Here is a 15935-nt window from a genome sequence, read left to right as displayed (position 1 = left end):
ATGGAGCTGAGCTGCCCTACATCTGCTCTGCTCATTGACCTGTGTGTGTCACTGTGTGTGTCCTCACTGATGAATCCCTCTCTTGGCTGTTGGCCAATCAGGCAGCAGGATTTCTGGATCATGTGAGTTTAATGTTGAGCTTAAATCTCAGATAATGTTTCCACAGCTTCTGCCCTCCATCAGGCCCCACCCCTCTCCTGGACCAATCAGGGGTGAGTCGTCTTTTCTCACTTTTATTTTAGTGCAGACGAGCCGTCGATGCTCAAACAGAAATCACTTTTCTTGGCATTATTTACCCACAATGCATTGCTGTTTACAGTAATTCAAATGTCATTCAAAAACATCAACATAGAAATTTTAAATTGAACAAGAAAAATATAACAATATTTGAAATGTTTTCATTTTGTGAACATCATGTTACGACTCGTGACGTGACGACAAACAAACACAACGTGACTCTAAGTTCATAGTTTGTGTTTTCACGGATAAAGACGTGAAGAAAAGTTTCAGTCATTCCCAGATCACAGTTAGATAATAACAATAATACCAATAATAATAATAAATTATGGTCAAAAGGTTCATGAAAAACTTCAGGCCAAAATTATTTCAACTCAAATATTCATTATTTGAGTCATTTGAGCCAGATTATTGTTTTACATGTTTTTGTGGTAAAGTTGATGAATTGCTGAATTTTATTAATTGTAAAATTGTATGTATAATTACACAAACTACTAAAAACTGTTTTGAATCTTGATATTAATTTCAGTATAACTTTCTGATTCAACTCAAGCTTTTCTCTATAAAATACAGCTGAAGTGACAAAGACTTTAAAGCTGAAGGAGCCGAGTTCTGCACAGAGCAACTTCCTGTTCTGTGACATCACTGAGCAACAAGGCGACTCCTGCTTCCTTATTGGTTATTGCTTTTTCTCGTTCATTTAGCTCCCTGATTGTTCTTGCAGATAAAACTGTGAAAACATATCCAGATTAAAAGTCTATCAATCCTGTTCATGAACAGATCGATTAAGAATCATCAGTGTAAAAACTTTTGACATCTTTGTTTGAAAAAGTGTCTTTTAAAAACCAGAAGTTGAAACGTGAACCCATCAGGAGGTTTTGAGCTGAATCCAGCAGGATCAGGTGATGGCGTTAAAATTCAATGTGACGCATCTGTCACACAGAGACTTTCAGAATAAAAGCAGCAGAGGGTCAGTCATTAACCGTCCTGGAAGAACTGGAAACTGCTGGTTTCACAATAATCCACATTTCCTGTTTTATCAGAATAAAAACTTGCTGAAAAACATTGCCATTTCCTTTCAGAAAATATTTTTAGAAAAAGTTTTCAGGGTGTCTCTGACTCGTCATCCTCCTCTGGGGACGTTGGCGTGACAGGTGTGTCGTCCTCATCTGCTGCAGCAGTCGCCCTTGGCAACCCAGCCCCTGACACTGGTGATGTCATCTTTTCATAGGTTCTCCGGCGTTGCCGCCGCAGCGTCTGGCTCTGCAGCTCCTTCACTTCCTGCAGCACTTCCTGCGCCTCCTTCCACGATGACACAGCCTCCTCCAGGAGGCGTTCAGCCTCAGCACGCCTTCGGCCCACAGCCAGATCCTCCTCCGACAGCAGGGAGGGGGGCAGGGCCTGTTTGTCAGGGGATTTGGGCTGAAAGGAATCGAAGGATCCAGAGAAACTCTGTGAGTCCTTCTGACTTGGACAGGGAGACCCTGCGTCGCTGTCAGCAGGGGATTCAGATCCTTTAACCTGAGAGGAGTCTGATCGGCCGACACATTCAGAATCTACCTTATTGAGACCAGAGGAGCTGGTTGAGGGGGGACAGACAGAGTTGGAAGGTGTGAGTCCAGGTGAATCCATCAGTCGGGGAGAGTCTTTGGCTTTTGTGGCCGGTGACTGGGATCCTCTGGAGCGAGGAGAGTCGTTCCCTTTGGAGCGATTCTTCTTGGCTTTGGATCGAGGGGACTCTCTGCCTCTGAGCCGAGGAGAGTCTTTCCCCCGAAGTCGAGGAGAGTCGCTGCTGTTCCGACTCCTTGATGATCCTGAAGACCTGCTGAAAAAACCACAGCCATCACTCTGACTTTGGCCCTTTCAGGCATCGCAGCGGTTACAGAATGTGGTCTGACCAGAGCCCCCCCTCCCTCGGTGGGGTGATCCCTGTAGGACCAAAATCAGGTCCAATGGTACAGAAAACTAAAGTGTCAGGTCCGGTCTGCTCCTGACTGAACAGACTTTCTCCTTCAATGGTCCAGAGGAGGAACTGCTGATGGACACACTGACCTGGAATGGGAGGAGTCCCTGAGGTGATGTAGTCGAGGGGAGTCAATGCTCTTCAGGTGGGGGGAGCCGCATCCTCGTTCCCGCTCTGCTTTGGCTTTCTGCAGCTCCTGTTGACCAAAGTCACAGCGTTAGACATCCTGTCAGGGTTCAGCAGAAGAGCAGATCATACTCATGGATCAGGGTCAGACCTGAAGCCTCATCTCCTCCAGCAGCTCCTGAGCTCGCTGCATCCTTTGAGCTATGAGGCTCTGCAGCTGACCAACCGGCTGCACCGAAGCCCCGCCCCCCACCATGTCTTCTGGTGGACAATGACGGAGAGCCGACCGCAACTCTGAGCGAATCATCACTGGTCTGAGGAAATTAAGGAGCACGAAGAGAAACGAGTCAGGAGAACAAACTTCTTCACTTCTCAACATAACGGTCATCTAACTGGACCCGGACCAGTCCAGGACGGATTAGAGTCAACAGGAGGACCAGGATGGAAGATGGAGGCAAATATATGTTGGATGGACTAGATGTTTTTTGATGTTTGATGTTTTTTGTTCTCATGTGCTGTGTTGTGTCATGTCGTGTCGTGTCTTGCTGTGTGAGGACCTGGAGGACAGGACTTCGTCCATGGAGGCGCAGCGACTCCGGCCCTGGATGCTGAGCCTCTTACCCGGCTGTGGCGTTCTGGACTGAGTCTGAAGGACCTGAAGAGAAAATCGATGCTTTTGTTTGAAGATTCTGAGTCAAAAACTTTTTAGAGAAACATTTAACAGAAGAAAATCTGTTTTTTTTGTTTGTTCCTCAGATTATCGGACTTAATGTTCCTAATGTTTTTTTTTTTACTATTTAATAAAGACCAGATTGAGGATCTTCAACCATAAAAATCATACAAGACTACGGTCCTCCATGAAATCCTGATTTTCAGACCAGTGCTGTTTTGGGCGGTGGGCGACCTTGGAGAGCTGTAGGTCAGTACAGGTTCAATTAAACAGAAATCTAGAATCCACTTTCAGTTTCTGGTGTCAGATTTAGGATTCAGCAGATTATTGTTTTAGGTCAGTCTCAACCCTGTATTGACTTGAGCAGTTCTCAGACCTGAACCTGAACACGAGGCAGACTGCCAGTCTTCACTTTCAGTTCCTCGGAGTTGATCCTGAACTTGGAGACATCAGTGCCGGCTCGTTGACGACCCCCAACCTTCAGAGATCCCACACCAGCCATCGGTCCACTTAAGTCCGTCCTCCACAGGTCCACTCGGAAACTGTTCTCCGAGGATACCTGAGCGTCACCATCGTAGTGTGGAGAGAAACCGTCCTCCTCAGTGACCAGGTCAAGGGTCAGCATGCCATGGGAGGAAGTGGATGCCTGAAACACGTGAGTGTAAATTCTTTAATATTTTTATTATATCTGAAAGGAAAATAGAAAATATTAAGACAGAAAGATCAGATCCCAGAACAGATCCCAGTACCACAGCCATCAGGTGTCCTCTGGTTGGCAGCCGGCGGCCATGAGGGATCTTGGCTCGGTCTCTGGTGGGATGAGCCAGAGCGCCGTCCTCAACCATCACCTGCACAGGTAGATGGACACTAACAACAGGTCTGAGCTGACCGGGGTTCACAGATAAATCAGGATCTGCGCCAGTCCTCCCTGGAGCTTGACTGTCTCATTAAGATGTGACTGAGCTAAATCAAAAGTAGAATGAGAATTATTGAAGTCGAGTCCCGTACCTCGTCCAAAACTCTGTTCTTGGCTTTGGCGATGGCCACATTGAGGACATTTACCCATGATTCCTTTTCCTCAGGACTCACTGCGAGGAACACAAGGTTGGGAATCTGCACGAAGACAAAATGCTTTAATGGGGTTCTTCAGTTTTATCGACATCAGACAAACAAACTCTGAAAACCTTCCAACTAAACTGAGTCACTTCCTGTTCCTGCGGGGGGTTAGCTGTGCTGACATTCTGTTAGCTGTAGCTTTCATTGACACTGTGCTGTGGTGAAGAACTTTGGTTTCGCTGATGTGGCTGACATTGTTAGCTTAGCTCTTTGCAGCAGTGTATTTTAAGTTAGCTGGTGGAAGAAAAGTTCCTTGGTAGTTGGTGAGACGTCGGTGTTGCGGGTGTCTCAGTAGTTTCAGTTTCAGTAGTTTGCTGCAGCAGAAATAAGAGCTTAAATGTTACATCTTATCTTTTTCATTAGTTTTTTATGTGGCTGCTAAATAATTAACTGCATCAGTTCACCTAAACAATTTTATTTACATCAACGAAAAGACAAGCTAATATTTAAAGAAGTTAACGTTAGCTGTAGCTCAAAGTTCTTAGTATTCATACATTTGGGGTTCCTTCGTATGTGTTTATATTATTTATGCATTAAACTGTATTTATATGTATTAAAACTACAGCGTGAATGAAGCCAATGCTATTCACTCTGTGTCTTTATTGAAGTTCTTTTTAAAGAATTGTTTTGTCATGTATGGTCTGGTTCTGGTTTTGGTCTTCTGCTGATCTTCGTGGACTCGCTGCAGTCTCAGTCTGAACAGGTTTGGACTCTGTAGGATTAATCTCCCATCTCTTGTCCTCTGATGGACTAATGGGATTCTGAAGATTAAACCCTTCACAGCAGAAAAAAACAACAGCCGGCCAATCAGTGGAGCTGGGGCAGAGTGGGCCGGCCGTTTCCAAGATAATCCACCAATCGTGATGTAGGCGGACCAATTAGGTGCCGGCATGAGTCAGGGTTCCAGATTAATCACTGAGCAGAGGACGGACCCCGAGGACCAATAAGACAAAACTGAAAACTGACAGGATGAACCCAGAGGGGGGATGCTGCTGTGTCCAACTCTGTCCACATGTATTTGAATGCACCACAGGTCAAGTTATAAAACTCACTTCCTGTTGGAAGGTTCAGCTGGTGAGCTAACAGATTAGGACAGTTAGCTGAATACAGCTCTGTGTCAGTTGTGTGTCCGCTCTGTGTTAGTTGTGTGTCCACTCTGTGTCAGTTTTGTGTCCACTCTGTCAGTTTTGTGTTCACTCTGTGTCAGCTGTGTGTCCGTTCTGTGTCAGCTCTGTGTCAGTTTTGTGTCCGTTTTGTGTCCGTTCTGTGTCAGCACTGTGTTAGTTGTGTGTCCGCTCTGTGTTAGTTGTGTGTCTGCTCTGTGTCAGTTGTGTGTCCGTTCTGTGTCAGCTCTGTGTCAGTTGTGTGTCCGTTCTGTGTCAGCTCTGTGTCCGTTCTGTGTCAGCTCTGTGTTAGTTGTGTGTCAGCTGTGTGTCCGCTCTGTGTCAGTTGTGTGTCAGTTGTTGTGGTCTCACAGTGTTTCCCGGCTGGTGGCGGTGCAGGATGGTGAAACGACTGTGGTTTTTCTTGCTGCGACTCTTCGCCTTCCTGAGTTCTTCTGAGCGTTCGTAATCGGCCAGATCGAAGACTTCACGAGCTTTACGCTCATCTTTCACCTGGAGACACACAAGACACACAAACACATTGATGTCTGATGTCATCAACCTGAGGAAGAAGAAGATGAAGGTGATGCAGAAGGTGACTGAGTCTTGTGACTCACTGATGTCATCAGTGAGTCACAAGACTTCACAGACTCATTGATGTGGTTTAGAAATGAAAACCATCACATGGCGGATTCCGTCCTGGTTTGTGGTTCATGGTTTGCAGCTCCAGTCAGGGACGGGGAGACTGAGTCTGTCCCGGGTCAGGACCCACCTCCTTGTCAGAGATATAGAGGTGGTCTCCTCTCAGCACAACATATCGGTTCCTCCACAGTTCTCTGAAGATCCCCCGCCCGCAGAACTTCCTGATCCAGCCGACCTTCTCCGGCTGCTGGACTGCCAGCTGACCCGGATCCTGCACACCCTGAAATGAACAGCAGGAGTCAGAGGAGGACCACAGACCGAATGAATGAGATGAATTAAGGAAGGAGAGAAGGATGGATGGAAGGATAGAACAACGATTTAAATTACAAAGTCCTACAAGATGTTCAGTAATATTTCATATTCATTAATATTATTATTGTTGTTAGTTCAGCCAGTGAATGTTGACTGAGACAGAATCTGAAAATGATGAAGATGGTGACAGAAACCGGAGTCCTACCCGCCAGCTCTGGCTGCTCTTCTTCATCCTCCTCCGGTCCTCCGGTCCAGTCGGGAGAATCACACCGCCGGGGAGGAGCTGCTGTCCCGGTTGATCGGATCCTGGTTTTGGTGTGTTCGGTTTGTTCGGATCCGCTTCAGCTCCGAGTCTGTTGTGTGAAGCGGAGCAGCAGCATCTCGTTGTGTGTGTGTGTGTGTGTGTGTGTGTGTGAGGCAGATGCTCCCTCTCAACACGTTCGTGCACGCGCGCCGACACGCGGACCTATATAAAGAGCCCGACATCGCCATCTAGTGACACACACCGGAAACAAAGAGTCACGTGGTGGCAGGATCAGTTTGATGAAGATAATTCAGGTCATGTCTGAACTGATCCTTTAAAATCCAAACACATGATGATTCTGGATCCATTTGGACCCACACACTGGACCCAGATCAGGACCTAGTCTGAAGGGCCATCAGCACTAACTGGACCTTGAAGCTCCTGTGGTCTGGTTGGTCCACCTGGACACGTTAACATTTATCACAGCAGCAGGACCGGAGACTGGAGACCAACATTTTTCAGGTTTTTGATTTATTGTTGCTTTCATTTCAATCATTCACAGACAGAAAACAAAAAACCTGGTCCATGATGTCACAGTCCTGGACCTGAGCCAAAACAAAAACACCAAATGTTGGGAATGTGATGTCATCCAATGACCTCATCGGGAGTCCAGGTTCAGTGTCTGGTGCCATGGCGACCACCTCCCAGTGGCCTGTCACCACTGTGCCCCGTTGCCAAGGTAACCTCCTCCAGGAAACTGAGAGACAGAGAGAGATAAACAAATTTTTGTGTTGTGTGTCTGTGTGTTGTTTCTCTCTGTGTTGTGGGTCTCTGTGTTGTCACCTCTTTGTGTTGTGGATGCTGCTCCCTCCGAGGACGATTCTGACTCCAGTTGAACTTCGGTTCAGGTTGTAAACTGTCAGAGCTTCTTCATATGTAGCTCCACCAATCAGGAACACGATGATGTCCTGAGGCCTGAGACAGACAGAGAGCGAGAGAGAGACAGAGAGAGTGAGAGAGAGACAGAGAGAGCGAGAGAGACAGAGAGAGCGAGAGAGAGACAGAGAGAGCAAGAAAGAGAGAGACAGACAGAGAGAGCGAGAGAGAGACAGAGAGAGACAGACAGAGTGAGAGAGAGACAGAGAGAGCGAGAGAGACAGAGAGAGCGAGAGAGAGACAGACAGAGTGAGAGAGAGACAGAGGGAGCGAGAAAGAGACAGAGACAGACAGAGAGACAGACAGATAGAGAGAGAGAGACACACAGAGAGAGTGAGAGAGAGACAGAGAGAGGGTAATAATCAGTAACATCCCCCTCTTCATAAAAAATGAGGACCTGTCCAAAGCCCTGTCCAGGTATGGGCAGATGGTTGGGTCCATTAGAATGGTAACCTGTTTTAAGCACCATTTTAGCATTTTTAAACAGCTGTCACATTGTTCCTGTCGGCCTGTCTGATCACATCTGTACGTTACTGGACTGTACAGGAGACCAAGGGTGTGTTGAAGCCCTGAGAAGTAAAAAGGCTGCTTTGGCCAACCTGCTGGGTGTAACAGCACAGGGAGCTCTGGTCCGGTCACGCTTCATGAACGCCTCCCTGATGGACGCCCCGTCACAGTTCTTCTTCGGCCTGGAGCGCAGGAACGGCCAGAGGAAGATCATCCACTCCCTGCGCTCCGACGACGGTTCCCCAGTGGAGGACGCTCGGGAGATCAGGAGGTTCGCCACACAGTTCTACCAGGAGCTGTACCAGAAGGAGCTGGTGGAGGACCCTGAGCTGGCTGCGGCCTTCCTCTCCAGCCTGCCACAGGTGACAGCAGCATCCAACACCATGCTGGAGGCCCCGCTGACTGTGGAGGAGCTGAACGCAGCCCTCATGAGCCTCGCCAGCAGAAAGCTCCTGGAATCGACGGTCTCCCAGTGGACTTCTATAAGGCCTTCTGGTCTGAGCTGGGACCAGACATGCTGCAGGTGTTCCAGGAGAGCCTGAGGACCGGACTGCTACCTCAGAGCTGCAGGAGAGCCGTCATCACCCTGCTCCCCAAAAAGGGTGACCTGCAGGACCTGAGGAACTGGAGGCCGGTCTCCTTACTGTGTGGGGACTATAAAGTCCTGGCCAAAGCTCTGGCCCGGAGGCTCAGAGAGGTGATGGCCGAGGTCGTTCATGTGGACCAGAGTTACTGTGTGCCCGGCAGGACCATAAGTGACAACGTCACTTTAATTCTGCACGTTTTGGAGCTCTCCGGCTCATTGGACTCACTGGTCTTATTGCCATAGACCAGGAGAAGGCTTTTGACCGGGTCGAACACCAGTACCTGTGGCGGACACTCGGTGCTTTTGGGTTCGGCCCAGGTTTCATAGCCGGGATCCAGGTGCTGTACCGTGACGTTGCCAGCATACTGAAAATCAATGGTGGTCTGGCTGCACCTTTCTCAGTCCAAAGGGGGGTGAGGCAGGGGTGTCCTCTGTCAGGGATGCTGTACTCCCTGGCCATAGAGCCCCTGCTACACAGGCTGAGGGAGGGGCTGGGGGGAGTGGTCTTCCCTGGATGTCCCGCAGCATAACCTTAACCCTAACCCCTAACCCCTGATCATAGTTTTAAATACTCAGACAGACATCTATGTTTTAGAGGAGAACGTGGCCCTTTTTAACAAACTGTCTTCAGCCAGAGTGAACTGGAAAAAGAGCGAAGCTGTGGCAGTAAAAAAAGACTCTCTAAATGAGCTGGTTTTACTGGGGGGGCTGTGTTGGAGGACGGGAGGGTTAAAGTACCTGGGGGTGTTTTTAGGTGACGAACTGTTTTTAAAAAAGAACTGGGACAGAGCCTTTGAGTCCACACAGGGCAGACTGAGGCGGTGGGGGTGGCTCCTGCCCAGCATGTCGTACAGAGGAAGGACACTAGTGGTTAACAATCTGGTGTCCTCCTCTTTGTGGCATAAGCTGGCCTGTGTCGACCCCCCCCCCCCCCAATACCTGCTCTCCAGGATCCAAACAACACTGGTGAACTTCTTTTGGGACAAGCTGCACTGGCTCCCACAAGCACTCCTCCCCAAGGAGGGGGGGGGGGGCAGGGACAGGTGTGCTGCCTTCAGACTCCAGTTCGCACAAAGACTGCTGTACGGGCCGAAGGACCTGGTGTGGAGGCCCCTGGCTCAGCTGGTCCTGCAGTGTGTCGGGGGCCCAGGACTGAAGGACTCCGTGTTTTTAATGGATTTTAAGACGGTGAGGATCCACACCCTGCCTGAGTTTTATAGAGGACTGTTCACCGTCTGGAGGCTGCTGCGGACCCGGACAGCTCAGCACACCTCCCTGTTCTGGCTGCTAAAGGAGCCGCTGGTCCACGGAGGACGCCTGGCCCCCCCCAGCTGGGCAGGAGCAGCAGTCAGCCAGGTGTTCAGCAGCGCAGGGGTTTTAACTCTGGGTGACATGATCACCCTCACCGGACCACAGCTGAGGGACGCAGCACGCCTGGCAGCCGCTTTGGGACGGAGGTCGGAGCGGATCCTGGGCAGGCTGCTGGACCACTGGAGGGGCTCTCTGACCCCACACGAGCTTCTCCTGCTAACCGACCACAGCGCTGGCGTGACCACACCATGTCCTGACGACCCCCCCCCCCCCCTTTATTGCCTGCCCTGGATGGTCTGCTGGGGGTCAAAGTTCAGGTAGCCGGTCGGAGGTGAACCTGGGTGAGGCCAACAGTAAAATCCTGTCAGCACTGATGGTGGAGTGCCTGAAAAAACAGAAGCTGCAGAGAGCCGACTCCCCCTGGAGAGCTCACCTGGGCCTCGGTGAGGAGGTCCGGCCTGAGTGGAGGAGCCTCTACAAACCTCCACTCACCAAAAAGGTGGCCGACCTCCAATGGAGACTCCTCCACGGGATCCTGGCAGTGAACGCCTTCGTCTGCATCCTCGACCCGTCCACCTCCAACAAGTGCCCCTTCTGTGGTGCCGTAGAAACGGTCTTCCACTGTTTCTCCCAGTGTCCTCGGCTCGGCCCCCTGTTCTCCCTGCTGGACACACTGCTCAGGAAAGGAGGAGAGGTGTTCTCCCTCCAGACCCTCATCCTGGGCTTCAGATACAGGAGGGCCACCAAACACAGGAGCCAAATGATCAACTTCATCCTGGGACAGGCTAAACTGGCCATCTACGTCTCCAGGAAGAGGAAGATGGAGGACAGTGTGGACACTGACCTGGTCCTCCTGTTCAGCAGGATGGTTAAAGACAGAGTGATGATTGATTTTAAATACTACAGAGAGATGCAGGACCTGGATCAGTTCAGGGAGATCTGGACTCCAGGTCTGGTCCTGTGCTCAGTGCAGGAGGACCAGCTGCTCTTTTCAGATCAGCTAATCTAAGCAGGCTTATGTGCTCTTGGTGTGACAAAAGACTAAAATGTTTTTAAACCTCTTTGTGAAAATGAGCTGAATAAAGTTGGCTTAAAAATCAAATCAAATCAAATCTCTCTCTCTCCCCCTCTCAGGTTTGTCTCTTGTCTCTCACCTGTCTCTCAGGCTGCTGGCTCCCAGGTATGGAAACTGGCTGTCTTTGAGTCGTCCTTTGATCAGCTGATCCAGAGTGTCATGAAGCAGCGGCTGATGCTGAGTGTACACATTCTCCACACCCTGAACACACACACACACACACTTTGTCAGGGAAATTTGAGTGGTTGCTTTGGCGAATGAGAGGGTTACTATGGTGATAGTGGTTGCGAAGGTATAAAACATGTCTGTCTGCACCTTGAGCCCTTTGAAGAACTGTTTGGTGATGGCAACAGCATCTGTCGGTGTGATGAGGTCACTTCCTCTGACTCTCTTCCCTCCATACTCCACCACGGACTGGACCGTCTGAGAGAGGGGATGGGTTCACAACTACTTCCTGTTTCCTCCGTACAATCAGATCTGAGCCCAATTAATGACAACATTACCCTGCGGTGGCGTTCGGACACTCCTTTCCTGCTCAGCTCGTCCATCAGTGACGGCAGGATGCTGCTGCTGTGGCGTTCGTACCTCAGAGCGTACAGCATGACGAGGCGGACAGCATCCAGCTCTGACAGACGGGGATTGTGCAGGAGACGCCGCACACTCTGGAATAACAGGAAACAGAGTGAAAAAGGGCAGACGACCTGTTGTCTGGTCAAAGGTGATAGGGACTGTCTGGGATCAGAGCCTTCATGGTCCTACATATCCCAGGAAATAAACAAACCAGACCTGAAACCCATAGTTACCTTGATCAACTGTTACATGTTGCTGGGCAACAAAAGTCACACTCTGTGACCCATCTGAATGGTGGGATCAGGTGGCGATACAAAGTGAAAACTCATCATTTTGTCATTTCAACATCCTACATCTTCATGGGTGCTCCTGTGCTGAATCTGTTGCCGGGGGGGCTCAGTGGTTAAACAGGAGTAAATGGGCATGTCTAAGTGCATTTTGTCACCTGCTGGGCGTTGGAGTGGTCATTCTGACAGGCCAGCTCCTGCTCCACCTCTGAAACCTCCATCAGTTGACGCTCCGACACCAAGCGGGACAGCTCCCCCACCACCGTCACGTGTTTGGACACAGTGCCGGACATCTTTTTAAACTGAGGATAGTTGTCCACAAATGCCTGCAGTGAAATCACACACAAGTCAGTTCGTGGTCTGTGGAACTGAACCAGGACTTCCAGAACCTCCACACCCTCAGAGTCTCAGACCTTCATGTCAGAGATGGACTCCAGCTTCTGTTGTCCTTTAGGTTTCTTCTTCTGGAAATCCTCCATCAGGTTCTTTATGTTGGTGCCAATCTCTCCAAAGTTCAGGTAAAGGTTCTAGACAGACAGACACACACACACAGAGACAGACAGGCAGTTAGTTAGTTTAGTAATAGTGAGTTTTGTGTCACTGGGGGTTTGTGAGTCCAATACCAACTGGACCAGGTCCCTGAGGGTCTCTGTGACTCACGTTGGCGTAGAACTCGTCGTTCTCCGCAGAGAGGACTACCTCCCTCAGGTCTTTGCTGATCCCTGGAACCCGAGACAGGTCGATCCGATTGTTGTTGAGACCCAGCAACTCATGGACCATGGCCTGGTAAGTCCACTACAGGACAGGAAGTAACAGAGTCAAGAAAATAGAAAGGCTTTCTTCATTAAATCAAAAATGTATTTTCTAAAAAAGTATATTCAAAAAAGGTAAATAATCATAAAATGCCAATTTACGTTTCCAAAGTAATAATTAACCAACATGACATCATTAAGCCTGAGGTCACTTCACTTTAGTGAAGACGATGAGACTCGTCACTTTCAAGCCTGAGGATGTCATCGCGCAGAGGAACGTGATTGGTTACCTGGTTGAGCAGCGGTGTGATGGCATCATCACTGCGGTCGAGGATCAGCAGCAGAGGAGGAACCTCAGTCTTCCTGAAGTCAAACAGCTCGTACTCCTTCGTGATAATTTGCTAATGTCACAGGGCGAGAGGAGACAGGGTGAGCACGGCAACAGGAAGTATGCCAGCACACTGTCAAAATAAATGCAATGTAAAATTATTCACAGCAAAATGAAATCCTCAGTTACTAAATTAAAAGCCATGGAACCTTTTAACAGCTACATGTCACTGATACATTACCATTTGTAAGAAAGCTTTAATGGCTCAGCTGATTTTCTGTTTTGTGTGAATCTGAAAGAATTAAAGAGGCTGAACTCTCACAATAAATCCATAAAATAGGAAATTATATATATAATTGAAAATCACTTGGCCTCTGGTTCTACGCACTCCAGTAAGGGTCAAAAAGATTCTTCTAACTGCAGGTGATTCACAAATAAAGACTTAGAGTTATAAATCAACCAGATCATTTAAAAACATGACCCTAGTCTAAGCCAGTAGGTTGCAGAAGAAAAGATCTGAATATGGAACTGTGCATCACATGTTCAGCAGATAGTAAACAAAGCCACACTTGTGTGTGATCAGAGTGTTGTTGCCATGGAGACCTTGACACTCTCAGCCAGACGTTTGGACATGTCGGAGGACAACTGGTAACGAATCATAGGACACTTCTTCAGAGCGAGAAGGACAGATGTCAGACCCTGAGTACAGCGGGACAACATGGACGGCTCCCAACTCCGGCCCTGAATCAGAGACACAGTTACACACAGTCATAGATACTCACATGCACACACATGCACACAAGCACTCACCCTGGCCACTCCCTGCAGGTTGAGGGAGAACAGATGAGGATTGACAGCGATGAAGTCTCCATAAAACTCCTGCAGACACACACACACACACACTTTTAATTGTCCATTATTGAACCAATTACTTGATAAACCAATAATTAGTTTGATCTTCAAAGATCATGACATTACTTAATGTCTACCCTGGTCTACCCTGTGACCTTTGACCTGCAAGGTGTGCTTTACTGCAGAGAGTCTGACTCCCAGCATGCATCAGGATTCAGGCAGGACCTTAGACTCACCTGGACTTCAGCCACCACTTCCTGTTCATCAGCTTCAGCCAGAGCTTTGATCTCACTCTTACTGATGACATTACTGAAGTCTGGAACACACGCAGACACAAACAGACACACAGATATGAGGTTTATCAATAAAAGACAAAAAGACATAAACCTTGTTGGTCCTCTGGTTCAGTTTGAAGACTAACCTGAAACTTAGGACTTTGGTTTTGAAATGTGTTGAGAATCAAAATCAAAAGGTTTCCATCAGCTGGTCAGATATAACCCACAGTATCAGACTTACAGATGAAGTAGACGCTGTACTTTGGTCTCCTCAGCTCCTGGATCAGATGTTCCACGTTTTCCTGCATAAAACACACAGACGTTGTCACAACGTCACTGATGAAAATGAAGATGATGATGTCATCATAGGTGGTCTCAGGTGTTGTACCTTGGTGGGTCTGAGAAAGCAAATGGCCTTCAGGTGTTTCATGCTGTCTCTGTTCTGAGAATCAATCCGCTCAAAGAGGTAGACCTCCTTCTGCAGGATCTCAGACTGAGTGTAGACCACACTAACGATGCTGGTCTGTGACAGACAGACACATACATTGAAGATGCTTAAAATCAGATCCAGAAATATTTTATAAATCACTGGAGGGAAATAATGCTGTTTGGCAGTGTATCTTCTAATAGTTCAGCAACTGTAAAGTCTGATGGGAATGGATGACTTTCTTTATTGTAGATGGATCTACTGTCTTCTGCTGTGGTCTCGCTAATCCACAGAGATGTTTCAGTGTCAACACCTGGATCCAGGACCTGAGGACCTCCTCAGAATTAGTGAGGGGTTCCTAACAAAGTGACCACTGAGGACATTAAACCAAGGACACATATACACAACAACACACTGTATGAGAAGTGTTTGGGACCAGAACTAGGTCTAGGGTAGGGCCCCGGTCCTAGTCCCCGCGCCTCACCGTCTCTCTGTCCATTAGTAGCACCTTCATCCCGGGCCCGCTGCTCTCCACCATCTTGGAGATGTACTGCTTCACTGCGAGCGTCACGTTCATGGCGGCAACGAAACTAACAAGCCGGAGTAGATACGTCACCGTCCGGTCCGGAACAGGTCCAGTCCGGCACTGTCTAAGGGTCAGGATCCGACGGACAGGGACGGAAACCAGCTGAGCTGCGACAACAACAAATTACATGAAGAGTTCCGGGTCCGTGACGTCATCACGTCACGCACAAGAATAGCATCAGTACATAAACTTCCATCAGCCAAGAAACGCAAAAATAAAACTTCGTAGTGTTCGATAGTTTATGGAACTATTATGATCATCAGGATTATTATTGTTGTTCTTGTGAATACAGCTGTATAACAGGAATAAGAATGGGAATGACATCAGCAGATTGTAAAATACACATTAAACTCATGCAGTTTCGGTGATGGAGGATTCATCTGAGAACTAAAGAGAAACACTTTAACTGTTCTAATAAACTGGCAGCTGAGGATTTATCAGCTGTGTGTAGTAAGTAGTTAATAAAATATAAAATGATCCTGAATAAATAATTTCGGCCAGATATACGCTGACTTCTTTTTTCGTGTTTTTCTCTTGAGCACCTCCATCCTATCAACTAACACAAAGCTAGCTGAGGCAGCTAACTAGTCTCGCAAAGACGACACTCCGGTGAATTTGTGTTGCCAGAATAAAGCTGCCTTGTTGTAAAAGTGTGTTTGTGTGTATTTATATCTGTTGTGGATTTGGTAGCGTCGTTTATTCAGCAGCTACTTTAATGGTCCGACAGACGCATCATTAGCCAGTTAGCCGGTGTAGCTAGCTGGCAGCACCGGGCACGGTCCCGGTTCAGCTGCTCCGCGACTCTTTATTTTGTCTTAAACGGTTTCGGTTGCGAGAAAGTCTGAACTTCTTATCAGATGATCAAAGTCAGATAATTTAAGTCAGGTAATAAAGAGGAGGACAGTACACTGCTTTGCTCATGTTAGCCTGCTAATCCCTGTTAGCTGGAGCGAAGGTTCGGTATCACACGGTAATGGACCAGATTCTACGTTTCTCGTGGAAATGTCGGGCCGACGGATGTTATTTTTGT

At 48.2% G+C, this 15935-nt stretch overlaps 2 protein-coding genes across 2 annotated transcripts; both read right to left on the bottom strand.

Moving 5' to 3' along the window:
* Positions 1-287: 287 nt before the first annotated feature.
* plekho1a (pleckstrin homology domain containing, family O member 1a) lies at positions 288-6549 on the bottom strand. Its single transcript, XM_029514489.1, has 10 exons — positions 6375-6549; positions 5988-6137; positions 5588-5728; positions 4005-4109; positions 3746-3844; positions 3373-3642; positions 2884-2981; positions 2478-2640; positions 2290-2396; positions 288-2062 (listed from the first exon to the last, which is right to left on the bottom strand). The coding sequence occupies exons 1-10, from the start codon at positions 6399-6401 to the stop codon at positions 1342-1344; spliced, it is 1881 nt and encodes a 626-aa protein (XP_029370349.1). The 5' UTR covers positions 6402-6549; the 3' UTR covers positions 288-1341.
* Positions 6550-6927: 378 nt separating this feature from the next.
* On the bottom strand, positions 6928-15045 carry vps45 (vacuolar protein sorting 45 homolog). Its single transcript, XM_029514918.1, has 15 exons — positions 14804-15045; positions 14281-14415; positions 14134-14194; positions 13854-13933; positions 13576-13644; positions 13369-13506; positions 12728-12838; positions 12346-12480; positions 12099-12212; positions 11844-12011; positions 11332-11490; positions 11144-11251; positions 10908-11029; positions 7257-7388; positions 6928-7170 (listed from the first exon to the last, which is right to left on the bottom strand). The coding sequence occupies exons 1-15, from the start codon at positions 14894-14896 to the stop codon at positions 7089-7091; spliced, it is 1707 nt and encodes a 568-aa protein (XP_029370778.1). The 5' UTR covers positions 14897-15045; the 3' UTR covers positions 6928-7088.
* Between the last annotated feature and the right edge of the window lie 890 nt (positions 15046-15935).

Source organism: Echeneis naucrates, chromosome 11, assembly GCF_900963305.1.
Source record: "Echeneis naucrates chromosome 11, fEcheNa1.1, whole genome shotgun sequence".
Taxonomy (NCBI): Eukaryota; Metazoa; Chordata; class Actinopteri; order Carangiformes; family Echeneidae; genus Echeneis; species Echeneis naucrates.
The sequence above is the reverse complement of the archived record's forward strand: the minus strand, read 5'-3'. Positions and strand labels throughout refer to the sequence as shown.

Coding starts and splice junctions, on each gene's coding strand:
- vps45 (XM_029514918.1), bottom strand. CDS start 14,896: ATGAACGTGACGCTCGCAGTGAAGCAGTACATCTCCAAGATGGTGGAG. Junction 13,507..13,575: donor ACCTGCAGGGAGTGGCCAGG/GTGAGTGCTTGT, acceptor TCTCTGATTCAG/GGCCGGAGTTGGGAGCCGTC. Junction 11,030..11,143: donor AGTTCTTCAAAGGGCTCAAG/GTGCAGACAGAC, acceptor GTGTGTGTTCAG/GGTGTGGAGAATGTGTACAC.
- plekho1a (XM_029514489.1), bottom strand. CDS start 6,401: ATGAAGAAGAGCAGCCAGAGCTGGCGG. Junction 2,982..3,372: donor TGCCTCGTGTTCAGGTTCAG/GTCTGAGAACTG, acceptor TTTTCTCTTCAG/GTCCTTCAGACTCAGTCCAG. Junction 2,063..2,289: donor AGGGACTCCTCCCATTCCAG/GTCAGTGTGTCC, acceptor TGGTTTTTTCAG/CAGGTCTTCAGGATCATCAA.